The sequence below is a fragment of the Magnusiomyces paraingens genome, assembly GCF_902498895.1.
Source record: "Magnusiomyces paraingens strain CBS 517.90 genome assembly, contig: contig3, whole genome shotgun sequence".
Lineage (NCBI taxonomy): Eukaryota > Fungi > Ascomycota > Dipodascomycetes > Dipodascales > Dipodascaceae > Magnusiomyces > Magnusiomyces paraingens.
In genome coordinates this window covers 2,730,969-2,758,496 of record NW_022474069.1, presented here as the reverse complement: position 1 = coordinate 2,758,496, position 27,528 = coordinate 2,730,969, and the positions used below count along the sequence as shown (strand labels likewise).

The following is a 27,528-nucleotide window of genomic DNA, read 5'->3' as shown; positions in this document are numbered from 1 at the left end:
TTTTTTTTTTTTTTTTTATTTCATTTCATTCAATCATTCGTTAATTCATTTGTTCCATTCATTCAAAAGGGGATTTTTTTCTCTGGTGTCTTTTTTTTTTTTTTTTCAATTCTTCTTTTATTCACTTAATCTTCCGTCACAAAGATTTATCATCTTGTTTACCGTTTGAATAATAACCAGAAATGGCACGGCTAACCTGCCTTTTAACCAACTAGGCTAAGCAAAAAAAATAAATAAAAAAAACCCACAATTGATAATACCGCGCGTTGTAATGTCCCGTCAAACCTCCCACGCAAATATCGCCGGAACTCGATCACAGGACTCTTCATAGCCATCAATGCTTTCCCGATTCGGGCTGTGTATTAACCGTTGCCACTGCGCTTTCTAAAACAAAAAACAAATGTAATTATTATTATTATTATTAGACACTCCAGTTTCAATATTTGCTTTTTTTTTTTTTTTTTTTTTTTTTTTTTTAAACTTACCACAGATTTTTCACCTTTTAAATCTGTTCTCTTGTTGTTTCTTTCACAAAACCTCCAATATTCGGCAATAACTGAAACTCCTCTTAAAAACACACTTTGACCTTTTTCATCTTCTTGTTGTAATCGTGGCAGTACCTCTGATGGGTTCTCTTCTTCTTCTTCTTCTTCTTCTTCTTCTTTTCCTTCTTCATCTTCTAAATCATTCTGATATCTTGTTTCTGGTATTGTGTCATCCGGGAACTCGGACATATCCTCTTCCGGTGCCTTTCCATTCCAAATCATCCACCGGTACTCAACAAACGTGCGTGGAACTCCTGCCCATCCACGAATAATTTGAAATTCATTCTTTACTGACATTCTTCTCTTGAAATCTTCATCTTCATCGTCATCTTCTGCTTGATTCCATTCCGATTCTTGAATAAAAAATAATAACCCCCACACAATTGAATTCGCTCGCCAATTAACTCTACCATTCACCTCACTTCCATTTCCACTGCCGCGCGGCCGTACCCGCACATTAACGCCGTACTGCAAAACAAGCCCTTGTTGTTGTTGTTGTTGTTGTTGTTGTTCTTCTTCTTCTTCTTCACCTTTTCCCCTCAAACAAACCTTCAACGGAACAAACACCTGAGAATTGGCCCGCGTCGCCCTCATCAGCATCTCATCATGTCGGTCCCAATGACACTCAATGCTCACTCGTTCAACATTCTGGTCTGGGAACTGCTGTCTTTTAGGTTTCCCGACATTCTTCAACACTGCCCAGTTCTTTTCTTCCGTTTTGGTTTCTTCCTCACCCTCCATTCCACAACCCACCTCTTCAGCCTTATCATAACCAAGATATTCAGCCTCTTCTAGCTCCAAACCATATAAATCTGTTAGCACCGGCTCTCCTACCCTTACAACAATTCCAACTGGTGCATCATATGGCGGCACCCTCGCGGCTGCTGATGCATCTAATGGAATTTCAACCTCCACCCTTAACCGACGCACCACTCCCTGTCGCAGTTCCATCACATGGTTTTCAGTCACTGGCGAAGGTTTGCTGAACCGACCATCCTCGTCCAACTCAACAAATTGGGTCCTGACTTCAACACGAAATGTTTCTGGTGGTGATTCAGGCACATAATTCACCGGAGGCTCTTCCTGTAATGCGTCCCAGCTTGCTAACTTTTCAAGAAACCCGTCTCTCACTGTGCCATAAACTTCAATAAGCAGCTCAGACCCCCCAGCTATTTTTAAATATGATGGGAACCGAATATACCCATCATTCTTCTTCTTAAACAACATACTACCTCCTACCTCCATCACTGGTGTTACTGCAATACGCTCTACCGAAGCAACATCGCTATGCTCATTTCTCACAACAACTGACACCCCACAATGTACGTCTTGAATTTCCTCATATGACATCCCCCCTAAAAATATGGTATATCCATTGTCCCCAACCTTCTCAAGTCGCAATCGCCCAGCAACGCTATATGTGTATGGAGAAAAAACGTCTGCCTCTTCTGTTTCTCCCAAAAAAAAATTCGCTTTGCCCAGATATGTGAACTGCGGTTTCGCTCTATTAGTCATCTCCGGAACCATCATCTCCATGTACTGCTCAGGAGCTGCGCGCCGCACACAACCAACATTAGTATTATGAGGTACCATCCGACGTAGTGCACCCAAACTGCATATATGAACTGCACGAGTCTCAGAATGCTGAAACCGCACTGCCAACTTCTGCAAGCCTTTCCCTGGCCCTACAATAAATGTGTTTGTGCTAGTGGCACTACCTTGATCATAATACGGTGAATGCTGCAATCCAGTACTATCCACAACCATCAATTGAAACTGACTCGCAGGCAATCCAAACTCCCGTGCAGTTATTTGAGCCCGGCCAATGAGCTCAAGGTGACTTAAAAATTCACGCACAAATCGCGCATCTCTCTGCTGCTGCCACACTGCTACATACTTGCGGGCCAGCTCTTTCTCACGCGGCGTTAGATCCGTATCTCCAGAAATGGTAAAACTCGTATTGTCGTTTTCCGAGACAACAGAATGATCAAAATCCGGTCTCGACGAGCTGGCACTACTGGTGCGTAGGTGCCGCGACCGAACCACCCGGTGGTACAAACCTTCCAGCGTGTCGTCGTCTAGCAATGAAATGGCTTCATCATCCGGAACTTCCTTTTTAGGAGTTTTGGCTCGAGGTATGCTTCCACCACGCCGCAGCGGATCAAAAAACCGCACGACAAGAGATTTCTGGGGCCCTAAAGCTATCCGGCTATTATTAGTTAGTAGAGTGGGTGTGCTTACAGCCACTCCATTAACTGTGACAAGGGCACCATCCATGGGGACAAGGGTGGTATCTGTATCAGTGATAAACTTGCAGTGCACTGCAAGAATTTGCTCTCCCTGCACCTTAATGCTGGCTTCAGCATTACTGCCAGCTGTCGTAGTTCCATGTTGTAGCGTAAATGTAAAAAAGCTTGAGCGGCCTTCACTTACATTCATAATATATGGAAGTTTTAGCCGAGGAAGGTCATATAACCTTGAGTTGGGCACAATTCCGAGTGATTTGAGATCCCGCACAGGGCTAGCTGGTGTACTTTGCTCGGCCAATTGACGTTGAATTGTTTCCAACTTTTTCTTGAGCTCGCTGACATTCTCTTGTTGAGCCAGCTGGCTTTTTAGCCGTTCAATCTCTTCGCGCAGTTCGCGAACAAGTAATTTCCCCGAAACAGCTTCTCCCTCATTAATAATAGCCACGTTTTCAATTTTTTTGACACTCGATGCAAACCTCAGCGTCGACAGAGTGTGGTCAGCGTTTATCGGATCCGGCGATAATGTTGCTACCATGGCCGTCATTGAATTCCCGCCCAGTGCTTCCTTAAGAACCCACGTAAGCATGGAATCACGATATGGCACAACGGTTCCTGGGCGACGTTGTTTCTCAACTAGAGCAGAGATGACTCGTGCAAGTGAAGATAAAGACTTGTTGATTTCGCTGCCCTCACGAAGCCGTGCTCCTGAAGTTCCGGATGTTTTAGCACGCTCCGACCCGGCTAGATCCACCAGATGCATTCTTGAAACGCTACCAGCCTGGGCTAAAGTAATGCAGAAAATGGCATGTGACCGAGACGATGCGTCATTAAGCGCTGTTGCGGCCACACTTCTGTTTTGCGATCCTTGCTCCAGCACAGAGTATAGCTCTCCTGGTGATTTAATAGCAAGAGAAGTCAGTCCATCAACATATGGACCAGTCTTTGAATGCTCTCGAACTTTAAGCGGGGGTATTTGAGTATTGGTATTCTTAACAAGCAAATCTCTAATCTTATCGTGATTGTAAATTTCGTAAAACGAAACTGTAACGCCACAGGGTGGTCCTCTGCTCATTCGTTCAAAAAGCTCATGGCCCATGCGTGGAATAATCCCGGGCTCTTGTTGGGTTCCGATCATGGTGTGCGATTTGCCGGATCCAGTCTGACCATAGGCAAACACGCAGGTGTTGAAGCCCTTCAATGCATGATCTAGCAGCGGGGCTGCAGTTGCGTTAAACACGCGTTCCTGGGTAGCATACGAAACACCTTCGGGCATTTTCTGGGCGCTCCAAAGTACATCGTCAAATGCAAAAGCTCGTGACCCGACGACAACTTGGTTCGGGGGTCTAAATGTGACTGGGGATTCTGAAGATGCTGAGAATCCAAAATGTTAGTTTTGTATGTAACCCCCACTGAGGGTTTCGCAAGGCTGGAGGCTTGGACTAACTTACCTGAAGAGTTTGGCCGCAGCCGAGCAAGAACTTGAATTCGGAACGCAGCGCGAGTTTTATTTGGTGATTGTTCGGGCATTTTTAATATATTTGAAGTGTTGATATTTTTTTTAAAAAAAAGTGAAAGGTGGGTTCAAAGTAATAACGCTTTAGCTTGTCAAAAATATATATATTTATATTTATTGATATAACATCAGGGTCCCACCTAATCAGCCCAGTCTTTTTTATTTTTTTTTTATTTTTTGTGTTTTAATTTTCTCTGTCCAACACGCCGTTCTGAAATCACCAACTAGGGCTTTTCCACCATCCGCTTCCAATCCCACCTAAAATGCTTACCTCTAACGCCTAAAAAGAAAAAAAAAAGACCATCGGACTGCGGAGCCCCGACTGGTTGATACCCCATGTGTTGCGTCTTTTCACGCCGGTGTCGGTGCGCGCAACAGTTATATCTTAGCGGTGGGTCTTGTTTTGTACAAAAAAAAAATAATATCTTGCTGGCTGTTTTATGATGTAAATAATAAAAAAAAATAGTCTCAGATTGAACCTTTCTTCTTGACATTTACAACTATTATTCCATACACATAGAATATATACAGCCACAACAATGACTGAAAATCTTACACCGGCTCTCGCAACTCAGCCAGAATGTATTGTCTTTACGGACTGGGATGGAACAGTCACTTTACAGGACTCCAACGATGCACTTACAGATAACTTGGGTTACGGCGAAGAGCGTCGCAAGTTCCTTAACCAAGAGGTTCTCCATGGCCGCTGGACTTTCCGCGATGCCTTTCACGATATGCTTGAGTCTGTAGACATTCCTTTCCCTGAATGCATCACATATCTTAAGCAGCATGTTAAACTGGACCCAGGCTTCCGCACCTTTTACGAATGGGCTCGTGAAAATAACATCCCCGTCATTATCGTGTCCTCTGGAATGCATCCCATCATCCATGCGCTACTCGAGTCGCTGGTCGGCGCCGACGCTGCAGCTGAGATTCAGATTGTTTCCAACAACGTTAACATCGACGAGGCCACTGGCCGCTGGACTATTGTATACCGCGATGATACTGACTTTGGCCACGACAAGTCGCTTGCTATCAAGCCGTACGCCGAAAAATCACCCAGACCAACCCTATTCTACTGCGGCGATGGTGTCTCTGATCTTTCTGCTGCTCGCGAAACTGACCTCCTGTTTGCCAAAGAAGGCCGCGATCTCATTACCTTTTGCGAGCGCGAAAAAATCCCATACGTAACTTTTGGAAACTTTGGAGACATCCAGCAAGGAATCCAAGAGTACATGAAAAAAAACAAGACTGAATAATAAAGAATATTAATAACCATAATAATAAATTTATAAATTTTACACAAATCAATTCAATAACCGACTGAGACCCTCGTCTTCGGCCTCGGCAGCCTCCAAAGCGTCTTGCTGAGATATGCGCCTCAGAACCTCACGTTTAGACGATTCTTGGATCTCGCCGGCCAGCAGCAGCTCGTCCAAAATGTAGTATGCCTTTGTAAAGTTGAAGATAATGTCGAGCTCGCACACATTGCCGTAGTACTTGTCCATCTGCTCGACATACCGATGGATGATTTCTAGAGTAATCAGCTCATTGTCGTCTGACTCAATTCCTGCAATGAAAAACAGTGACGCGTACCGCCGGTACACTACCTTAGAGTCCTTGTATTCCAACACATTGCACATCTTGGTGCGTCGCGCAAGAACCAGCGTTGTCACTTCCCGCACAATCTTGGTTTTCTCCTTAGATGCAAGTGTTTCAAACCATTTGGCAAGACGTACTTTGCCTTGACGAGACAGCAGTAGGAGGTATCGGATGGCCATGTTGGTATGTCGTTTGTGTATGTGTTGTGCTGTGTTTGTGTGTATGGGGGGAATGGCAGGAATGCATGTGTGCTGGCGTTAAAAAAAAAAAAACGGTCCCTTACCCTAGCCCTAAAATCATCTCATTCAAATATTTTTTGAATATTTGAAATATTAACATTCAAGTATTTATCTCAAACAAGTTTGAATTGATTTAAGAGTAACTCTTACAAAAAATACTAATCAAAATTTTTTTTAAAAAAATTAAAGTGAAAAAACAAAATTATTTTACAATTTTTATTGAGATTTTTTTTATATATTTTTACCCCTCTAATCACTAGTATTAGTATTGTTTCCGTCAACTGGAACTTCCCGACCTGTTACCTTATAGAACAGAGCTGTGCAGGAATAACCCTTCCACGCAAAGTTTTCTTCTGGATCACAAACACACTTGTTATCCATACGAGTTTGTTTCAAAGTCGGACAGTTATTAAATGGCACATGCCAATATCCAATGTCTTCAAAATGATGTACCTCGCTCTTATTCAAAAATAGCGATGCACCAATCGAGTGAACGGGAGCATCACCCCAACGCTCATAGAAAAACCCACCCTCATGGTCTAAAAAGTCAAAGTACTTAGTGTATGCTTCCTCACGCCAAAAGTCGAGATCGGCAACCTCAAAGTTAGACCAGAAATGGCATCGATTGTAATCTTTCCCTTCATTTCCAGACACAAAACCCATAATATTGTCCTTGGCCAGCATCTCCGGATGCTGTTTCATAAATTTGACTGTGGAATCCCAAAGCGTTGGAATAGTAGCCTTGTATTCGTGCAAAGAAATGGTAAAGCCATAGCGCAGCTTGTGGTCTTCCATATACTTGAAAACGTCATAGTTAATATCGCAAAAAATTTTAATGCTGGGTTCTACACGCCAATAGTATTTGTACTTGTTAAGCGCTGGATGACGCCAAAAAAAACCAGACTCATAGCGACACATATGGCGGTACGATTCTGATCCGCCGTAAATGATCTTTGCTTCACGCATCTTTTTGCGGGCTTCCTTAGCCTTGTCTTGGTCGATCCAATCTGGGTAACTCCAATGTTCCTTGGGAATTCGCGCATAAGTTGTGTTGCCGGAAATGATCGCGCTGGTCAACTCTTTAAATCGATCATCAAAGTCTTCGTCATTTAAAAATACCCAGTCGTACTTGTACTTGTGGTTAAAGCGGTCTTCAATAGCGCGAATCGATTCAATCATGGACCACACGTCCTTGTTTCGAGCAAGTGTGACAAACGTCGCGTTAGCTCTAGGATGGCTAATCTCTGCATTTGATTTTAGAGACTGTTGTAGTTGTTGCTGTGGTTGTAATTGACCGTCGGATCCCTGTGCATTCTTTAACAGAGAACCATAATATGCCGAGTATGCATTACTGTTTTTTGTTGAAAGGTGGTAAATCAAGCCCACTAAAAGCAGCAGAATAGCTGCAAACCGCACGACACGGATAGTGACTCGGGACATTCTGAAAAGTTTTCCTTTTCTTTTATATTCTCTCTTAAGAAAAGAGAGCTTTTAAATAAAAAAGAAAAAGAAGAAGAAAAAAAAAAAAAAAGAGTTACTTATGGAGAAATCTAACCCCTTTTATTAGATTGGCGTCGATTAAGTAGGTTTTTCACAGCGGAAAGTATAATGCTATGGACGTGGTCTTTAAATCACCATAGACCATAATATTTCCCAGTCTCAGATTTACACATATATACTCCAAAACATATCTAAGACCTTCCCCACCATATCAACATTCGTCATTTCCCCAAATCCCACCCAGAAATAACAAAAAAAAACAAAAAAAAACAACAACGAGCCAACTCTCCTCCAATTTTAAACAGTCTGGCAGAAACAGAGCACAAGTTTTGCGCACGTTTCATCATCTTTTCTGTTTTTTTTTTCCCCCTCCTTTCCATTTCCTTTTTGGTACGCGCCTTTTTCCTCGTATGGGAGATCGGGCCCATTGACTTTAACAACACTCAACTGGTTGGTTTCATAAAAGCTTATCGAATTAAGATTCATTGCGCTCATCCTTTCAATGTCCCATTTTGCTCTGCACGAATACACTACAGCTCCACCCTGGTCCGTAAAAGACTCTTTTGCCGCCCTCAAAAACAAGGCATTGCACCATCCTTCCTCAGAGTACCTGATACCCTCCGAGTCCATCCCTGGCAATGAGGTTCCTTCCATTAGATACCACGGGAACCTTTTGGCTTACTTTCGACATGTTCAAGACCCTGATATACCTTCCCGTAATTATACTCTTTTGCGAGTCTGGTCCTTAGCACTTGAGCAGCCCATGATGTCTTTCAAGTACCAATGGTCCACCAGTACCCCACCTCCATGGATCTCTTCGCCAAAATTGCAAGTGGCCGATATGGCACTTTCTGATTCTATCATGGCCTTTACATCAACGGAAAAGTATTCCATTTTTGTCACTCTTGAAATCATTACTAACAACTTTTAAAGTCAGCTAATTTTTGTCCGGTTAAAAGGATCAGCACAGATTCCTTCTGAATTTGTTGAGTCTTTGGACCTTTCTCCAGTTTTGACGCACCATGGAATGACCCAGTCTTTATGTGTTTCACTCTCAGCTTATCAAAACAAACTTTCTCTTCTCCTCCAGGGATATTCAGCCACCCAAGGCCAGTACACCACTCTTCTACTTTTAATCAGTATCCCACACAGTCTCGAGTCTCCTTCAATTGTTCACTTTGTCATTGCACCTACCCTTTCCGTTCATATGTTTTCACCCGAGTCTAAGCTTGTATGTCTTAATCCAAGTCATTACGCACTTTTGATTGAATACTTGGATTTCCGTAAGTGTACCAACTTCAAACTCATCTTTATACCCACCAACAAGTCGCAAATGGCGGCTCCGCGGATTGTATCGTTTGCACCGCACTCGTCAAGATACCTTTCTGTGATTCACAATACCAAACTTAGCTACAATTGGAAGACCCAAACATCTCAAGCTACATTTGAAGTCATTAGTCGAAGCTCTCCTCACTCGGAACAGATTGCATCTTCGAGCTTATACGACCTGGCAAAGTCTTTTTCCACCCCGGTATTTTGTATCGTTGCTTCTGATACCTCCACTATTTCCACAATTTCTTCTCGTTTAAATTCCCCGTGGGCAATGCCGGTCGCATTAATGCATCTTTTGATTTTTTTAGTTTTATTACCCCTCCTCTTTATACCCGTCTCCGTCACACAGCTTACTGTAACGCTTACAGAAACTCAGGAAACCCCGCCACAAAAGGGAATATTACCTTGGCGACCCCATAAAGAACGGTTCAAAAAGTCTACACAAACTGTTGCCCTGGGGGATGGATCGGCAATTGCTACATGCTCTCTTACAACACGCCATTACTCGCGTGCAATCACTGATGGTGATGGACCAGATCCTTTTATGCGGATTATTTGTGCGGGGTCGAACCATTTTGCAGTTGAAGACAGCCATGGCCCGACAACTTCAGGAACTTTGCGGCTTGTTAAGTTTACTGATACGTTAGCATCTTCTTTAGCCTATTCACGACCAAGCACCTTACGACTGTTTTCTATTGGGTGTTATGTGGGGTGCTTGCTTGCATTTGCTGTAGCCATTTGGTCCGTTTTAATTCTGATGCCTCAGGCTAAAATGGATCTCTTAGTGCAGCTTGCAATTTGCGACGCGGCTTCAGTTTTTCTCTTAGCCGTGTGTCAAGACATTATGTTGCTGGGAATTCACACACGATATAGGTGGCGCAAGTACAAGTATAGTAAACGAAAAGATGTATGGGAAGCTTGAAAGATTATTATTTATTTATGTTCAGGTCCAGAATGTGAAGCGTAGATAAAGAAATATTGGAATAGTAAGTGTCAAACTACAAAGAATGATGCGATTCTTGACGGCTAGTGTTTCGCGCGCAGCCATATCTGCAGCTATATCGTCATTTACCACAATGTCAAAGTCTGTAAGAGATAGTCCCACATCAGCATTAACAATGTTGCGGTAATACCAGTGTGCGTCTGACTTTTGTAGATTTGCAATGTCACTGGCCTCGGGTCTTATTGCAGAGCTACGTGGTTTTTTGCGTTTGCGGTTTTCCGGGAACACACCTTCGTAGCCAGAGTGCAATGTTTTAAGGTGGCAAGAGAAGGGCATTCGAGGAGACAACGGGGATATCATTTGAGTTGCAACAAGAGCTTCATCAACAGACATATTTGCTTGCTGAGTAAGCCCAGGAGCTGGTTGATCTTCGCACGGTCGTGTTTCCTCGCAGCAGCTTGCAGCAGACTCAGAAATGACTGTGACGCGGTGTCGGATAAATTTCCCATTACGATAACAGAGCCAAGGGCTTGCTGATGACACAGAGGAATTTGAAAGTGAGACCCGGGGGAAAGATGATGCAATTGCCCTGGCCCCTACCTGTGGGTTATTAACAAATGAATCTAATCCTAGGTTTGATTCAGAATTTGGAATAGAATATAGCGGTGCAGAAGCTGTGAGAGCAACCCAACGCTCAGTGGAAGATTGGGGTGATACTTCTGGTGTTGAAGAGGTGTTTGTACAAAGGGTAATTTCGTCAGTGCTGACGACCGTCATGTTATGGTAAGAGAAGAGGATTGTTTCATGTTTGATTGTAGAGAGCAGTCTTAATAAAAATTAACTTTCATTTGATTTTTATTCAAAAATAGATATATATTAGATATATCTAAGATATACTCGTAGACATACATGAACAGATAAAAATCTTTTTTAATTTAATTTAATTTAATTTAATTTAATTTTTGAGATATGCCTTTCTTTGAATATAATTATATTGATTCTGCAGTATTTAAAAATTATTATAAACAAGATTCAGATAACCCTGCTCAAGCTATTAATGTTGGAAAAAAAAAACCTTTTTGACCAATCTGAAAAAATGAACTTTACCAAGATTTGAAAACTTCAATAACAGATCCATATTCAATAATTTTATTTAATCTTTAAGTCAGCAATGTATTCTGATAAAGAGCTATCATAATTACCATCTATTGGAGACAATTGTGGTTCAGAAATAAATAAATTTTCAAATATTTCAATTCATTAATACTAGTTGTCTGGGTCCATAAGCAAGTAGTCAAACTGGCGATCAAAAGCCTGAAATTGAACCTTTAAACAATCGAGTTGTTCGTTGTCCAAACAATATACACACGGTTCCACAATATTTTGCATTGTGAAGGGTTCAATAGGGTTGAAGAAGTTTGAAATAGTTTGATCTTGTTCCATTGCCATTGTGCCACACAAATAGCACTCAGATCCAAGTATTTTTTGTTCTGTTTTGCTGTAATTACTTAGTATTTCTCGTTCCTGAGTCATCGGTATAATATTTTCGATTATACAGGGTGATACAAAAGTATTTAGATTTTGATTTTTCCGTTGATTTTTCCGTTGATTTTTCCGTTGATTTTTCTGTTGATTTCTGAGTTCACCTAAGTTAATACCGGCACCAATCAACCAAGTTAGCAAAGTTACTGAAGGGATGACCTTTTCAAACTTATTTTGTAGTTCGTTGATGATTTTACCAACAGAAGGATGTTTCCGAGCATAACAAATAGCATACTCCTTAATTTCGGGTGAATAAGACTTGTGTCTAACTTTAGCCATAATGATATTGATAATAAGTTTATGATTTTTAAAAAAAAAGTGATAAGATATTAAAATGATAGAGGTATAAGAAATATTGGTATTTTTATAATTTTGAGCAATTTTTTTTTGCAAGTCAGATATATGATACCAATCAAGTGATTAGGATGAAAATATTGATATACACAGTAAATTTTCAAACATCGTATAGAAAAACTTCCTTTTTTATCGAAAATTTCGTAAATAAGCCAATAATATTCCTTAAATTTAAAAGTTCTGGCCCAAATAGGTGTGTTAAGAAGGATCTGTGCTCCTCAAATCCTTTTTTTTTTTTTAATGTTTAAAAAAATTACTATGAGAAATATGAGTTTTCCCTATGTTTGAAATTTTACGGTGATATATATATCGATATTTAACGATATTTTAAATTAAATTTTATCTTTAATAGTGTCAACGTGATTGACAAAGAAATACCAATAAAACCTTATACTTTATTATAATATAGCCAGCCCTTAGGGCAGTGTACTTATATAATATAAGTACTCTGCTGGTTTACCAAGTACATTAGTGCGCCTACCAGAAACGAAGATATCATACAAGACAAATGCCAACTTTGTGGGGCTGAATCAGAAATCCCACAGACACATGATCACAGTATTCCAATGCTATGGGTTTATACAAGATATCGACAGTGCCGACTAAGGTTTGATAAATAAATATCGATAAATTCCTAATTGACATTAATATTAAAATTATTAAAAAGTTACATTGAACACAAGCAAGGACCAAATCGATGGCTTTTCTAATTGATAAAGACTTTACTATATTTAGTTTTGTGAAAAAAAAAGACTTTTAAATTATCTAAATTTATAAATATATATCTATATATCTATGTATAGATAGATAGATATAGATAGATGCTATCTCATATTTTTCAATCATTTTTGTTTTTATTTTTTTATTTTTTTATTTTTCTATACTTAAACTGTGCCTTCGAGAATCCTGCAATTTAACATTAGCCTTTCGTAGCCAACAAGCCAAAGTTGACTGGGGTACTCTGACTTGAAACTTTTTTTCAAGTTCTTTTTTAATTAAATTGCCATTGGCAAGATTTTCTCGGGCAAATTGGACTGCATAGTTTTTGATATCTTTGGAGTACTTTTGACGGTGATGAGTTATTTCCATGGTGTTGATTTTGTGTGTGATTAAAACAGACTTATCTGTAATTATTTTCTTCAAAAATTGATTTATTCTTGCGTTCCAAAACTTAACCTGGTTTATATTTTATATTTTGGTTCTTTGAAAGGTAATGTAATGGAGTTATGATTAAAAATTAATAAAATGCAATGTTATTAAAAAAATTAAATTAAAATAAAATAAAGTAAATTCAAGTAGGATAGAATAAAATAAAATAAAAATATATGATAGTCGTTAAGTTTTATTTTAAATAATTTAAAAGATTTAAATGGCAAAAATGGTGATATTTATAATTAAACCTGATGAGGCTTAATTGAATATCGATAAACATAACGATAAAACAAATTTTATGTATATACGTATACTAATGCTAATAATAATACAATAAAAATAATAATAATATCATATCGTGTCATGCCCTTAAAAATATTAAATCAGCATTAAAAATATATATCAGAGATTAAGCAACAATTTCTCACTTTTAATTAACTCGTCACATTATATGTTGAAATTAATCTTGATTCATTTTTAGTGAAGGTCAGCTTTCAAAGATTGAAGTCTGAAGATTAACATCAAAATACCCCAAATGATAGTGTGTGAAATTAATACCATATTTTTTTTTAACAATACTTTATATAAAGTATTCGAAATTACGATTTTCTACAATACATTAAGAAAAAAAAATAGTCAATTACACTTATTTGTTTTTATTTAAGGTTAATTTGCACTATTAGAAATATCATAAGCTCAGTTTTAGCTAATTAGCAATTAGGTTGTTTAAAAAGCTGGTATTTATACTATCATACCCACGTTCAAAGTTGCTATTAATACAATATAATTCTAACTATATATAGTTATAATTATAAGATTAAAATAATATATTACGTTATATTAATCCGTTAAATCTTTATATTTAACAAGATATTAACAAGATATCGATATAATTAAGATGCCTAAGATATTATGTTTTATTCAAAATATATCGTTCAGTCTATTTAACATTCCTGTTGACCCTTCAAAACCCAAGCCATTAAATATTAAAAACATTGAAACGTGTTATTTTAAAGAATAATATCAAATATAAGCTATTTTATTAATATGTACATTTATTAATTGTCTTTGGGAATGACAACAACCCAAGGATGAGCCTCGGTGTAGTTGTCATACATGAGTCCACTAAAATGCTTGCGAAGCTCAAGAGCAATGCTGCCATCCTCAAGCGAGGGCAAAGGCACAGACACAGACTTGCCTTCAGGAGTACGGATCTCCTTGACAGGAGCCACAAAGAAAGCAGTTCCAATAGCAAAAGCTTCGAGCAGACGGCCCTCCTCAGCAGCTTTGTCAAGATCGTCAATAGAAAACTTTGTCTCTAAAACGGTCTTGTTTTCTGCACGCAGGTACTCAATGGCTGAACGACGGTTAATACCAGGAAGAATAAGATTGGTTTCTAAAGAGCAAGTAACCACTTCGACGGCACCAGATTTGGCATTCTTCCAAACAGCAACAAAGTTGGAAGCACCAGCTTCGGTGACAAGACGCTCCTCCTCACCAAAAAGCCAAAGAACTTGGTCGTAACCATCCTTCTGGGCAATGGAGTGTTCGCGAAGGGTAGGTCCATAATTGGCACCAAGCTTGGAGCTGCCGAAACCACCTGGCCAAGCACGCACAGCGTCCTTGGGGTTGGAGGAGTAAAGACGGAGAGGTTTGTCACTCCAGCTGGGCATGAGAACCATGACAATACCAAGCTTGACGCTGGTAGGAGCGCAGACACCCAGACCAGTCATGGTGCCAATCAAGTATGGTCTAATGTAAACAAAAGACCCAGGTTGGACAAAGTGGCCGTCAATAGAAAGCAGTTTGACAAGGACCTTGAGCAGTTCGTCTGCATCAAAAGTTGGGAGCGAGGCACGCTCGGCGGAGACATTGAGGCGAGCAAGGTTAAGCTCAGGTCTGAGAAGACGAAGCGACTTTCCATCTTGGGAACGGAAAGCCTTGAGGCCTTCGAAGCACTGAGTGGCGTAGTGGAGACACGATGCCGTAGGATCGAGAGCGAGAGGAGCGTACGGCACTATGCGGGGGGCGGTCCAGCCATCGGCAACGGTCCAGTCAATCTCGACCATGTGGTCGGTATTGGAGTAAGGTGGGAGGCCTTCTGAAGACTTGGGTGCAGAGGTCTTTGTGATGATGGTATCTTTAAACTGGAACGACGAGGAGGACATTGTTTTGACTATTTGAAGAAAGAGAATTTAGTATTGGAACAGGTACTTAAATAAGCATTTGGGGAAAATTTTCAAAGTTTTTTTTTTTTTTTTTTTTTTTTTTTTAAACAGAACAGACAAATCAACTTTTGACCGTTTTGCCTAATTTGGAAAACTAAATTTCACAAATAGTGCGGCGGTAATAGGCGGAACAAATTTTATTTTATTTTATTTTTAATTTAATTTAATTTAATTTAATTTTAATTTATTTTATTTACAGGACAAAAAAAAAAAAAAAAAAAAAAGATTGAATCAACAAACTATTAAACATCAAAACAAATCTTTCTCAATGGTGGTCTATATAGAGCGAAGACCCAGACCGTAGCGTTTGATGACAGATTCGACGTCGCCAAAGTACTCACGGCGGCCTTGGATCACAACAGTGGGCTTGCCAGAGCCCATTCCTGGATTGTTTGTGTTACCGGTAAGAACCCGGCGAGCCACGCGCTGAATGTCCTCAACCGTTAAAGCATCAATCTTGTCGCACATCTCGGATACTGGGACCTTGTATCCTTGGACAAGAATCTGGCGACCCATATCCTCTAGCTGGACCATCTTACTCTCAAGGTTCATAAGTAGTGACGATCGCAGCTGGTTCTTAGCACGCTGGACTTCTGTCTTAGTGAGTGCACCAGCTCCTGTGGTGAAGGTCATGGAAAACTGGCGGCAGAGAATCTCAGCAAGGTAAGGAGCAAAGTTAGGAACACAGGAGGCAGAAATACCGAAAAGACCGGAATCAGTGTAAGAATGGTTAAAGGCAATACAGCTTTCAATGTAGGGGAATTGATTGAGGACCTGAGTGTAGAGACGAGAGTACATGCCCTTGCCAGGCCCGCCGGCGGAAAAGGAACCGCCACCACCAAGAAGCATCTGGAGGGTGGCGAGGGCGTAAATATCCGGATCGGCGGTTGCCAGACCTTCAAACGCGAGGTGGAGGTGGAAAAACTCAGGAAGGTTACCAATGGGAGGGATGGAAGGTCTTGAGTATTCCCCACCAGTGTAGTGAGAAAAGTTTGTGAAAAGTTCTGTATTTGCAGCAGCGATGGTGGCCTGATCACGTTTAGGAATAGAGCCCAGATATTTTTCCACTAGCTTAACAGCAGTAGAAGTATCGACACCGACAAATGAGGCGACAATTTTGTCAGGATGGTAGAACTTGGTACGGTAGGCTTCGATGGAAGCTGGTGTGATTTCGGAAAGACGTTCCTTGGGGCAAAGAAGCGGGTTCCCAAGGGTTCCATCATAAGCAGTCATGTGTACAATCTCTGGAAGAATGAGCTCAGGCTTTTGCCAGATTTCGTCAACCTCGTACTCGGCGGTGGCAAGCTCAGCATTAAGTTCATCAGGGAGAATCGCAGGATTACGGACAGTATCGGCAAGTAGTGCAAACATGCCTTCAGTGTCTGAATTAAAGACTGATGCTTGGTAAAGCATGGATTCACGCGATGAAGCACACATGTAGTTACCTCCGAGAGATTCAAGGGTTTCCTGCATGGTGAGAGCAGATCGTGTAGTGGTAGACTTAAAGGCCAGTCGATCTACAATGTGAGAAAGACCACTTAGTTCTGGGGTGTTTTCATAACGAGACCCGGCATGGACGTAAAGGCCCATAGCTGCGAAATGCGAAGGACTTGGATCGACAGCCACACGGAGGCCATTATCGAGAGTGATGAGATCGGATGGGGCAGATGCTCCGGTGGAGTAAGGGTTGCTGTGAAGAACGCGTGTTATGCGGGAAGCAAAGCGTTGTGCCGGCCTCAGAGCAGAAAGTCGGAGCATGATAGTGGTGGTAGTATTAATTATGGTGGCTGTAGAACAAGATCTGTCTATCTATGGTAGATCTTTCTATTTGTCTGACTGACTGACTGATTGCCTGTCGGATCCGTTCTTGAAAAGTTGTTGATTGATGTTGGTGATGAGGGCTTTTTTATTAAGTTTGTAATAGGTGGGGGGGTGGTGGCAGCGCAGAAAAAAAAAAAAAATTAAAATTAAAATAAAAATAAAAATAAAGTGGCATGAGGGTTACTAAAAGTTACCGGGTATTTAAAAGTTATTTTTGGTAAGTTTTTTGATTCAAACTTGCAACAGACATTAAAATGAAAAAAAAAAAAAAAAAAAAAAAAAAATTGAGAAATTTCAAGGTTTTTTTAAACATTGAAAAGTGCCATCAAAAGAAATTTAAAACGGCACTTTCAATACGAATTTTTATTTTATTTTTTTTTAATTTCATGTAATTTTTATAAATCTTCTTCTTTATTTTAAAAATTAAAACTTCAATTTTTTGTACCCTCCAAAAAAAAAAAAAATCCCAAATGTTTTGAGATTTCTTGTTCTGTTCTGACTTCCCTCTAAGATTTAAACCAAACTTTAAGGCTCATCATCATAAACGGGTCTTTTCATTACTTTCAATCGGACCTTTCACAATTATATATCCCGTCTATAAACTTTTCATTCAATTCTTTTTTTTTTTTTTTTTCTCTTCTTCTGGTGCTTCAAATCCTCTTCCTTTTAATCATCTTCCTTTATGTCTCTTCTTACCCTAAACCTTGGATTAGCAGAATTTTCACCAGCCACCCGCAGCAAAGCCACCAACCAGTTTCTTTTTCTCACTTTTCTCATACATTCATCTGTCCCTCCCCAAAAAAAAAAAAAAAAATATAAATAAAACGAAGAGTCCCGGCCTGCGTCCCGACCCATCAGTCACCACCACCACCACCACCATCCATCGTTATGCCTCGATCCTTTAAAATCTCCGTCCCTGCATCGTCAGCCAATATCGGCCCTGGCTTTGATGTTCTTGGTCTTGCCCTCTCTCTCTTCCTCGAGCTCACAGTCACTCTCGATCCCTCTAAACCCTTGACCGAGGCCGAAAGCACCATTTTCAACGAGAACTGTAAAATCTCCTATGAAGGCGAAGGCGTCGAAGAAGTCCCTCTTCTTGCATCTCACAACCTTATCACCCGTGTGGCTCTCTACGTTCTTAAAGTCAACGGTCTCACCACTTTCCCTATCGGTACCTATGTCCACGTCAATAACCCTATCCCTCTGGGCCGCGGTCTCGGATCTTCCGGTGCTGCCGTTGTCGCCGGTGTCATCCTTGCCAACGAGATTGGCAGCTTCGACTTTTCTAAGCAGCGTATGCTTGATTACTGCCTGATGATTGAACGTCATCCTGATAATATCACTGCTGCTATGGTCGGCGGCTTTGTCGGCTCTTATCTTCGTGATCTGTCCGAAGCTGAACTTTCTCGAGTCGAAATCCCTCTTGCTGAGGTCCTCCCTGAACCCGCAGGTGGTATCAACACCGGTCTCGTCCCTCCTGAGCCTCCCTTTAACATTGGCCACCACATCAAATACGACTGGTGCACCCAAGTCAAGGCTGTCTGCATTGTCCCATCTTTTGAAGTCTCTACCGCAAAGTCCCGTGAAGTCCTACCTACAGCTTACACCAAGAAAGACCTTGTCTTTAACCTCCAGCGTCTTGCTGTTCTCACTACTGCCCTTTCTCGCTCTCCACCAAACCCAGAACTCATTTTCCCCGCCATGCAGGACCGGGTGCATCAACCTTACCGCAAGGTTCTTATCCCTGGTCTCACTGAGATCCTTCAGTCGATGACTCCTAAGACTCACCCTGGTCTTCTTGGTATCTGTCTTTCTGGTGCTGGCCCCACAATTCTTGCTCTGGCCACACACAACTTTGATGCCATTGCTGAGGAGATTGTGTCTCAGTTTGAGAAGGAGAAGATCAAGTGTCAGTGGAAGCTGCTGGAACCCGCCTACGACGGTGCTACTGTTGAGAAGTTGTAAATTTCTTTTGATTTAAAATGAATAGATATTTTTTTTTTTTTTTTCATGAACAAACCGGTTTATTCAAATCTTTAAATCTTATACATAGTTTGGTGGTGTTATTTGATCATTTTAGTCCACTCAAACATCCCACCTTAAAATTTTTCACTCACAATAATTACTACTACTACTACTATTACCATCACCACCAACCTGACCTTAAACTATTCTAATCAATTCCTCTCTCAAATGTTCCGACTCCAAACCCGGCGGTTCCACGCCTCGGCTACCCGGCAATTTGATCTCGGAGCTCTTCTGGAGCCCGTCCATTCCGCCGTACAAGCCGCCCAAGCATACTCAGGTCTTTCCTGGCACTACATGATCCCCCTCGCCACGCTGGCCGTGCGCGCCACAACAACCCTTCCAGTGGCCATTGCCAACCGCAAGCGTGCCCAAAAACAAGCAGAACTTCAACCTGTTCTCAGCGCAATGACACCTATTCTAAGAGCCCGTCTAGCTATGGCCAGTGGGAAAAACTCCCGTGGTGTAACTCTTACCTCCGAACAAATCTCTGTTCTTGCAACAAAGGAACGTCGTCGTCGTCGCGTCGAGTTGTTCCGCAAATATCGCTGTCAAGCTTGGAAATCAATCGTACTACTTCCAGCAGTCCAAATGCCACTATGGATCGCGCTTTCCCTTGTGTTTCGTTCAATGTGCGGGTGGTCCGGCTCTATTGGCTCATCGATTCCTCTAGAGCAAGCCTTTAACTCAGATGCATTTCTTTGGTGCACAGACCTCGTGTCCCCTGACCCATATGGTGCTCTCCCTATTCTTGTCGGCATCCTCGGCATGGCAAACATTGAGTGGAACGCCATTAACGTCATGAACCGCGCTGCCGCTCCAACTTCTACTGCTTCGGTGGCCGCTGCTGCTACCCAAGGCCCATCAGTCCCACGTATCGTCGCTAATATCTCGCGTGTCGCTGTCATGGGCTTCACTACCATGGCTTTTCAGGCTCCGGTCGCCGTATGTCTCTACTGGGTCTCTTCCTCTAGCTTTTCGCTGCTCCAAAACTTGGCCTTTGATCGTTGGCTTCCGCTTCAACCATACACTCCACGCCCACCAACCACCGAATTTAACTTCTCTCACGGTCTTTCAAGTTTACCATCCAAATAAACTTTTTTTCAAGTTCTTCTTCTTTTTTTTTTTTTTTTTTTTTTGTAACTTCTTACTATTATCTGTATATATATCATTAATTAGAAACATTTAATCCTGTGCACTGCCGTCCCGCGGACGGTACACTACGCCCTTAGCCTCCAGATCCCGCGCAATATCTTCAGGCAACCGGCCATTCACTTTGACTGCGTAAAGTCCAGGCTGGAATCCGTCTACTCGCAGCCACTTGGCTGCCCATGAGTTGGCTGTATCGCAGACCGCAAGCAGGCCTTCAAAAGCTAATGATTTTGTATTAGTTCTACGTAAAAACGCCACCCCAATTTTTTTTTTCTTTTTTCTCATTACTTACACGGACTAGTGCAGTCTTGGACCAGCTCGTCATCATTCTTATACGCGAGCAGCGATTCGCAGTTAGGACATCCTTGGCTCAGAAATTCCTATCAATAGAAATTAGAATATATATATATACATTCATAAATTTTATTCTGCCAACTTACTCTATATGGCTGGATGATGGCGCAAATCATACACGCGCGTTCAGTTCTTGTCGACATTTTGTAGTTTGTTGTTTGTTTTTATTTTCGGTTATGGAATAGTTTTGGTGGTGACAAAAAAAAAAAAAAAAAAATTTAAAAGTCCATTTTATTTCAAAATCCTCCACAATTTTCTACACTTTTTCAAAAATTAAAAAAAAAAAAAATTTCTTACTTAAATAAACAAACGGGAACTTCGCTTGTTAGCCACAAGAGTGTCATACCGGTTCTTCCATTCTTCCAGATCCTTCTGTAACCTCAGGGCCCGCTCCTTTGCGTCCTTGGCCTCTCGTTCGGCCCGCCGCGCTGATAATCGCTGCGCAGTCTCAGTGCTTTGCAACGCCTCCACCGTCTCCTGTAACTTTTTAACTTTGTGCTCGCTTCGCTGCAACTCTTCCTGAACTCGCTGCGCTGTCTTTTCACGCTGTGTCACTTGTCCAATCAGATCCTTCACCGTCCGATCGTTGCTTCTGAACGTCCGACTCTGTTCGGCGTGTTGCTTACTTTGCTCTTCCAGCGCCTGTTCAAGCTCTGCAACCCGTGTACTCAAAAACGTGGTGTCGAGCTTCTTGCTTCCAAGCAACTGTGCCTCCAAATCAACAACCTTCAAATGTAGTTCTTTGTTTTCTCGGTCAGTCATTGCTCTCTGCGTCCGCACATCTTCTAATCGTTGTCGTTCAGTCTCCAGTTGCGCTTTCAAATCACCCAAACTGCTTTCAGCGTTCCGAAGACGATCTATAGCACTCTGCGCTGCATCCTTTTGCACACGCACACTTTGTTTTAGCTCTTCCACAGAATCCATTGTATCATCCCGTGGTGCCTGCTCAGATGCAGCCAACTCTTCAACCTGCTGGGACACCTCGTCAAGTCGTTTCTCCAGTACCCGTTTCTCCTTCTGAAGCTGATCTCTATTAGATGTAATGTCTTCCATCGTAGCACGCATAGTACGAATCTGTGATAGCAAAGATCCAATTCGTTTTTGAGAGTCTTGGTGAGCAAGAACAGCTTCTTCGTTACTCTTAGTTAACTCCTTCACCTTATTCTCCAGTTGGCTCTTGAAAGTCTTCCAAGAAGGATCTAAGGTATCGAATTGGTTCTTCACCTTTTGCATCTCCATCTCGTGCTGCAAATGACGATATTCAGTTTGAAGTTCACCCATCGCAAGCTTCTCCCGTTCAAGTTCTTCGGACAAAGACTTGATTTCGGTCTTGTAGCGGTTACGCATGGTGTGCAACGAGGCTTCCATATCTGAAGAATCTTGTTTGCGCCGTTCCTTCAAATCCTGCAACTCTCTAGCCAGCCTCTTCTGCGCTTCCTTCGAATGAGTATAATCAATCGACATATCTTCCAACTGGTCTCCCAGCTGCTGTACCTGGGACTGCAGCTTCATATTGATATCCTCCTGTTTCTTGGTTTCGTTCAACGCAGTTGACAGTGAAGCATCGGCCTCCTTCCACTGTGCCTTGGCAAAAGCTTCCGCTCTTGTTGCCTTGAGCACCACAGTTTCTGCAGATTCAAGCTTACTGTAATAATCCTCAGCGCGACTCTTGTACAGTCTCAAGCTTTCCAAAAGATCCTGCGCCTTGGAACTCTCTGCATCAAGACGAATTTCCAAATCAGAAACAGTAGATTTGAGTACATCAATGTCCTCATCATCACTATCGTCTTGTCGAATCGAGCGCTCAAACTCCATCGTCATCCGCGACTTTTCTTGTTCGGTCTTGGCAAGCTTATCCTGAGCCTCCAAGAGCTTCTTAGACGTTTCCTGGAATACTGACATCAGGTCGCGCTTAGAAGCCTCGTAGCTGGCAACAAGCTCCTCAATCTCTTCAACAGACTTGTTTTTAATGTTCAAGGACTTAACAGACTCTGCAACAGAAGAGTCCATGTTAGGACGCGTGTAGAAACTGTCCTTTTGCAAACTGCGATTACGGAAATGACCACGTTTGACAGGCTGACTGTCATTTTCAAAGCTCTGATAGATACTATCAATTGCACTTTTGATACCATTGGTAGTACGCAACTGGCGGTGATCTGTAGGACTCATCGGCTGAATGTTTTCTTTGCGGAATGAAGGCACTGACTTGCTCTCGGTAATGCGCTGCTGAGCATCGCTTAACTGCTTTTCCAAAAGAACCTTGGCTTCTTCTGCCGCCTTGCGACGCTTTTCAGAATCTTCAAGTTGCTTCACTAAATCAACCGTTCCGTTTTCGTCCTTGTATTTAACAACTTTCTGTAATGCTGTAAGCTGTGTAGTCTTTTCATCAAGATCCTTAGTCAAAGATTCAACGCTTGAAGTAAGCTTACGACGAGCAACCTCAGACTGAGAGTGATCTCGACGTTGTTGTTCGATAGTCTTCTTAAGATCTCTCACTTCCTCCTGGAGAGAGTCTTTGGTTCGCATGACTGCATTTGCCGACTTTTGTTCTTGAGAAACGGTATGCTTTAGATCTTCAATCTCTTGAGCTTGCTTAGTCTTTTGTCGGGTAAGTGTTTCAACCTCAAGTTTGGCCTCCTCTAATTCACCACGCAGTTTCTTTTCGGAAGCCTCTAAAATGGCCTTTTCCTTGTTGAGCTTAGTGCGCTGAGTCGTAGCTTCATCCGTGAATGAGTCGCGAATCTTGCGAATGTTGTTGTTCTTCTTGTCAAGCTCAGCCTTGAGCTTATTGTACTCAAAAGTAATATTGGAAAGCTCCTGTTGGGCGTTTTGCAAATCCTGAGAGATGGTATTTTTTTCCAAAATCAAATTCTCCTTATTAGACAAGTCATCGTCAATAAACCGCTTGAGCTGCCCAATTTGTTGAATAAGTTGCGACTTTTCTACCTTCAAAGATTCTAAATCATTGTTAAGACGTGTTGTATTAGTGCTAGATTCAGAAAGTCTAGAAGACAAATCCTTATTTTCACTAGTCAATCGGTCAGTCTCAACTTCCCGCTCCTTCAGTTGCTCCTTCAAAACCTCGAGTTGACCACGCAAATTACTGACCTGTGAAGCCTTTTCTTGAGCAGTCTTTAAACTGGTTTCTAACTTGGTGTTGGTTTCTTGAACTGCATTCAGTTTAGCAAGCGACTTAGAAAGGGCTTCCTTTTCACTTAAGAGCTTTTCAATGTAATTTTTCTTTGCTGAAATTTCGCCCAATAGTTTTTGTTTTTCAGTTTCAAACGACTGATCTTTCTCTTGAAGTTTAATAGTAAGCTCATCCACCTTAAGATCAAGCAGACGACGGCCTTCGTCATTGTCAGATACCTTAGCCTGTAACAGACGGCGTGTTTCCTTTTCGTCAGCTTCAAGCTTAGCATACTTGGCTTGCAATTGCTGAAGTTCTTTCTCTACATGAGCAGTCTTTCCGGAGGCCTCTTTGTATTCACCCTGAAGCTTGTGGTAATTTTCATTCAAAGTGGCCTCAACACTCTTACTTTTCTCCAACAAGTCTTGAAGACTCTTTAACTCGCGCTCTTTTTTGGAAATAGAATCTTCATACTCCTGAGCAGCTTTGTACTGCTCGTCGAGCTCAGAACGATACTCCTCGATACTAGCAGTAAGTTCTACGATCTTAGACTGTGCCGTATTTAACGACTTCTCAGAATCCTTGACACGAACGCTGAGCTGTTGCTGTTGCTCTTGCAGCTGGGACTCAAGACCATTAATCTCCTCTTCACGTTCCTTAAGCTTGCTGCGAAGAAATTCAAGGTCACTTGCAACCTTGTCCATTTCAGAACGTTGGGTTTGGTGATCAGTAGAAGTTTGTTCCAGCTCCGCTTCAAGAAGAAGAATTTGCTCCTTGAGCTTGGCCTTTTCATCTTCCAGAAGACCAATCAAATGTGCCCCATTGGTCAACTCAGTCCGCCAGGTGTCAGCTTCAGAAGTAGCCTTCTTCTTAGCTATAAGAAGTTCCTCGCACTGAACCTCCAAACGGTCAAGATCGTCAAGAGCACCAGCAAGTTGAGTCTCTAAATCGGACTCTCTGATTTGAGAACGCTTCAAAATCTCGTCCTTATCAAGGGCTGTAGCACGCTCGCTTTCCAAAACACTTTTGAGTGACTCAAGCTCAGAATCGCGCTCCCGTTGTTCTTCTGAAAGCTGATTCTTTTCACCTTCAACTTTCTTGAGATTTGCCTCCAACTTCTTAATCTCAAGAGCTTGAGCCTTGTTGTTTCCAGTGTCTTGCGCAGCCATCAAAAGAGGGCCCATTTTCATGTAAAGCTTCCACCAAGGGTTGCTTTTCATTTCCAAGTAAATCTCAAAATTCTTCTTGATAATACTGACAGCTTGGGCCTTGTGAAGAGATTTGCGGATTTTCCGGCGCTGAATAAAACCACGAGCTACAGACTGGAACCGAGCCATGATTTCACGTGTCATTTGCTCACGACGTTCTTCAAGCTCTGCCAGAACGCCAGACTTGAAAAACACCTTGGTGAGACCTACTCGGTAAAGGTTTTCGTCTAGTTTAAGCTTGGATAAAATTAAATTGCAGGCTTTTTGGCCTTCAACATAGCCACTAGGCATCCCGGTAACTAACACCTCATAACGTTGGCGAAATTCGCTAAAGAAAAGTCGGTTAGGGTAACCAGTACGTGCGATACGGATACCTTCTAAAACACCATTACACCGAAGCTGATCTAGAACAAGGTGATTGTCTAATTTATAAGGTGTTTTGGTGTGATTGGGAATAATACAGCGAATAAAGTGAGGGTGTGTTGAATTCAGTTCATTCATAAGATGATTAAGCTGTTCTTTGTGACGCTGAGCAACAGTTCTGAATATACCCTTTTTAATGACAGTTCCAGGTGTTTTTATATTATTTTTCGCATCAGCAAACAACTTGCGAACTTGGACTTCAGAAGACTCAATAAGAAGTTCGGTGATGTTGTCGTTAAGAGGGTCTTTGTTCTTTTCAAGCCAGCCTTCAGTGTTGTATTCAACTTCAGCAGCATAGTGTGTGAGAATAAACCCTTGGGAGAGTCTTGATGGTTTGTATTTCGGTGATCGTTTATTCCAGTAAGAATTTAATTTGTCGGTAAAAGAAGCATCGGTAGCTTTAGGCATAACACACTCTTCATCTAGACAAGAAAAAATGCCAATGGGATTGCTTCGCTCAATCAAGTCGATAGTAGGCTGAAGGTCATGACCAAAATCAATGTATTTCCAAGCAATGTTTTCACGGTTGTACTCTTCTTGTTCCAGAACAAACATGTGATGGTTAAAGAATTGCTGAAGGCGTTCGTTAGTGTAGTTAATACACAGCTGCTCAAAACTATTGTTTTCAAAAATTTCAAAACCGGCAATATCTAAAACGCCAATAAAAGACGTATTGTCGCTGTTTCTATCAAGGGTATTATTAATGCGGTCCACAATGGCACCAAAGGTTTGCTCGTATAAAGATTTGGCAAGAGCATCAAGAGAGTGACGGACTTGAAAAGCAGATCTTGATTGACGGACCCATTCACGACCAGCTTTGACTCGCGGATGAATAAGACTTTGAATGAAGTGCTCAGCGTTAATGCCAAGAAGATGGCAAACACGTTCAACTTGAGCAACATTAAGAATTCTGGCTTGGTCAGAACGCTCAGAGCCAATCTCAATATTACCAATGTTGAGAATGGCAGACATGATACGGAAAAAGTCATTTTGTTCTTGAACACTAAAGCCCATAATTCGAAAAGAGCTGAGAAGACTCTTGTATTCAGCGGCATCGTCAACACCGTCAACAACCTTGTTTGAGTTCTTAAGATATGCATAGTAATTAAGGTCAGAGTCAAGCATGAGGGCCTCACGGAGGTCCTTAGGAGCGCCCTTAATGAGTTGGTAAAAAATGTGATAATTTCGTTCCTTATTGTTTTGGTAGATGACGCGGGACTTTTCCAAAAGATACCAGTCTATGGAAGCTCCAGAAATTTGACCGGAACGAGAAAACTCAATACGAATAAATTTACCGAAACGTGAAGAGTTGTTATTTCTGACGGTTTGAGCATTACCAAAAGCTTCTATGATGGGGTTTGCTTGAAGAATCTTCTGTTCAAATGAAGGATTAGTAGATGACTGGGTGTCTAAGATGGATTTCGAGCGAGAAGATGTAATTGCAGCAAGATATTGAATAACTTTTTTAGTATTTTCGGTTTTACCAGCACCTGATTCACCAGTAACTAGAATGGACTGGTTTTCGTGCTCTTCAAGCATATTTCGGAACGCAAGGTCCGTGATGGCGTAAATGTGAGGTGGGTTTTCTTCACGCTGTTTGTTTTTATATGCGAGGATAATTTCGGATCCATAAATTCCCAGGTCTTGATAAGGGTTGATAGCAACCAAAAACAGACCGGAGTAAGTCTAAAGATTGTTAGATTGAGCAAATAATTCACTCAACATGACATACGTAAATCATATCAGACATGTATCGAACATGAAGATTATTGACCACAGAAGCTTCATTGAGATAAGTAAGCTCGGCCATATCTTGTGCCTTTTCAAACTTTGGGGGATTAACGCGGTCTACATCTTCAGGAGAAACTATTCGATCCTATTTTGAGTTAGTTTAGTGAATAATAAAACAAAATATTAAAAGTACATACCGAGTCATCAACACATCGGACTTTAAGTTTTCCATCTTCAAGATCAGTGGTGACAAAGCCCTTGATGAAGGCCAGCTTTTCATCAGGGACCCAGACCCAGCGCTTAGATGCGAACTCGGCCTGGTTGATATCATCGCTTGGGGAAGGTTCGCTAGATGCATGTTTGGAAGCACCACTGGAGATGGCATCGACAAGCTTAGTAGTTGTAGAAATGCTAGTAGCCGGAGAAAATGTTTTTGAGTGCGATGGCAGATGATTCTGCGGTCGATGCATTGTTTTAGCCAAAAG

General features: G+C 41.6%; 12 protein-coding genes across 12 annotated transcripts; 4 read left to right on the top strand and 8 right to left on the bottom strand.

The window, feature by feature from the left end:
- Positions 1-136: 136 nt before the first annotated feature.
- SAPINGB_P004155 (uncharacterized protein) lies at positions 137-4,321 on the bottom strand (the record flags this gene model as incomplete). Its single annotated transcript, XM_031998870.1, has 3 exons — positions 137-211; positions 486-4,156; positions 4,243-4,321. The coding sequence occupies 3 exons, from the start codon at positions 4,319-4,321 to the stop codon at positions 137-139; spliced, it is 3,825 nt and encodes a 1,274-aa protein (XP_031854761.1).
- Positions 4,322-4,846: 525 nt separating this feature from the next.
- SAPINGB_P004154 (uncharacterized protein) lies at positions 4,847-5,566 on the top strand (the record flags this gene model as incomplete). The annotated part of the gene is made up of 1 exon (XM_031998869.1): positions 4,847-5,566. The coding sequence occupies one exon, from the start codon at positions 4,847-4,849 to the stop codon at positions 5,564-5,566; it is 720 nt and encodes a 239-aa protein (XP_031854760.1).
- A 48-nt stretch (positions 5,567-5,614) lies between these two features.
- SAPINGB_P004153 (uncharacterized protein) lies at positions 5,615-6,088 on the bottom strand (the record flags this gene model as incomplete). Its single annotated transcript, XM_031998868.1, has 1 exon — positions 5,615-6,088. The coding sequence occupies one exon, from the start codon at positions 6,086-6,088 to the stop codon at positions 5,615-5,617; it is 474 nt and encodes a 157-aa protein (XP_031854759.1).
- A 309-nt stretch (positions 6,089-6,397) lies between these two features.
- SAPINGB_P004152 (uncharacterized protein) lies at positions 6,398-7,588 on the bottom strand (the record flags this gene model as incomplete). The annotated part of the gene is made up of 1 exon (XM_031998867.1): positions 6,398-7,588. The coding sequence occupies one exon, from the start codon at positions 7,586-7,588 to the stop codon at positions 6,398-6,400; it is 1,191 nt and encodes a 396-aa protein (XP_031854758.1).
- A 562-nt stretch (positions 7,589-8,150) lies between these two features.
- On the top strand, positions 8,151-9,902 carry SAPINGB_P004151 (uncharacterized protein; the record flags this gene model as incomplete). Its single annotated transcript, XM_031998866.1, has 2 exons — positions 8,151-8,533; positions 8,582-9,902. 2 exons carry the CDS (start codon positions 8,151-8,153, stop codon positions 9,900-9,902), a joined length of 1,704 nt encoding a protein of 567 aa, XP_031854757.1.
- A 21-nt stretch (positions 9,903-9,923) lies between these two features.
- Positions 9,924-10,700, bottom strand: SAPINGB_P004150 (uncharacterized protein; the record flags this gene model as incomplete). The annotated part of the gene is made up of 1 exon (XM_031998865.1): positions 9,924-10,700. The coding sequence occupies one exon, from the start codon at positions 10,698-10,700 to the stop codon at positions 9,924-9,926; it is 777 nt and encodes a 258-aa protein (XP_031854756.1).
- A 3,329-nt stretch (positions 10,701-14,029) lies between these two features.
- On the bottom strand, positions 14,030-15,139 carry SAPINGB_P004149 (uncharacterized protein; the record flags this gene model as incomplete). The annotated part of the gene is made up of 1 exon (XM_031998864.1): positions 14,030-15,139. One exon carries the CDS (start codon positions 15,137-15,139, stop codon positions 14,030-14,032), a length of 1,110 nt encoding a protein of 369 aa, XP_031854755.1.
- Positions 15,140-15,475: 336 nt separating this feature from the next.
- SAPINGB_P004148 (uncharacterized protein) lies at positions 15,476-16,957 on the bottom strand (the record flags this gene model as incomplete). The annotated part of the gene is made up of 1 exon (XM_031998863.1): positions 15,476-16,957. One exon carries the CDS (start codon positions 16,955-16,957, stop codon positions 15,476-15,478), a length of 1,482 nt encoding a protein of 493 aa, XP_031854754.1.
- A 951-nt stretch (positions 16,958-17,908) lies between these two features.
- On the top strand, positions 17,909-18,985 carry SAPINGB_P004147 (uncharacterized protein; the record flags this gene model as incomplete). The annotated part of the gene is made up of 1 exon (XM_031998862.1): positions 17,909-18,985. One exon carries the CDS (start codon positions 17,909-17,911, stop codon positions 18,983-18,985), a length of 1,077 nt encoding a protein of 358 aa, XP_031854753.1.
- A 228-nt stretch (positions 18,986-19,213) lies between these two features.
- SAPINGB_P004146 (uncharacterized protein) lies at positions 19,214-20,140 on the top strand (the record flags this gene model as incomplete). The annotated part of the gene is made up of 1 exon (XM_031998861.1): positions 19,214-20,140. One exon carries the CDS (start codon positions 19,214-19,216, stop codon positions 20,138-20,140), a length of 927 nt encoding a protein of 308 aa, XP_031854752.1.
- A 90-nt stretch (positions 20,141-20,230) lies between these two features.
- On the bottom strand, positions 20,231-20,694 carry SAPINGB_P004145 (uncharacterized protein; the record flags this gene model as incomplete). The annotated part of the gene is made up of 3 exons (XM_031998860.1): positions 20,231-20,418; positions 20,490-20,577; positions 20,638-20,694. The coding sequence occupies 3 exons, from the start codon at positions 20,692-20,694 to the stop codon at positions 20,231-20,233; spliced, it is 333 nt and encodes a 110-aa protein (XP_031854751.1).
- A 154-nt stretch (positions 20,695-20,848) lies between these two features.
- Positions 20,849-27,513, bottom strand: SAPINGB_P004144 (uncharacterized protein; the record flags this gene model as incomplete). The annotated part of the gene is made up of 3 exons (XM_031998859.1): positions 20,849-26,998; positions 27,045-27,188; positions 27,241-27,513. 3 exons carry the CDS (start codon positions 27,511-27,513, stop codon positions 20,849-20,851), a joined length of 6,567 nt encoding a protein of 2,188 aa, XP_031854750.1.
- Positions 27,514-27,528: the final 15 nt, after the last annotated feature.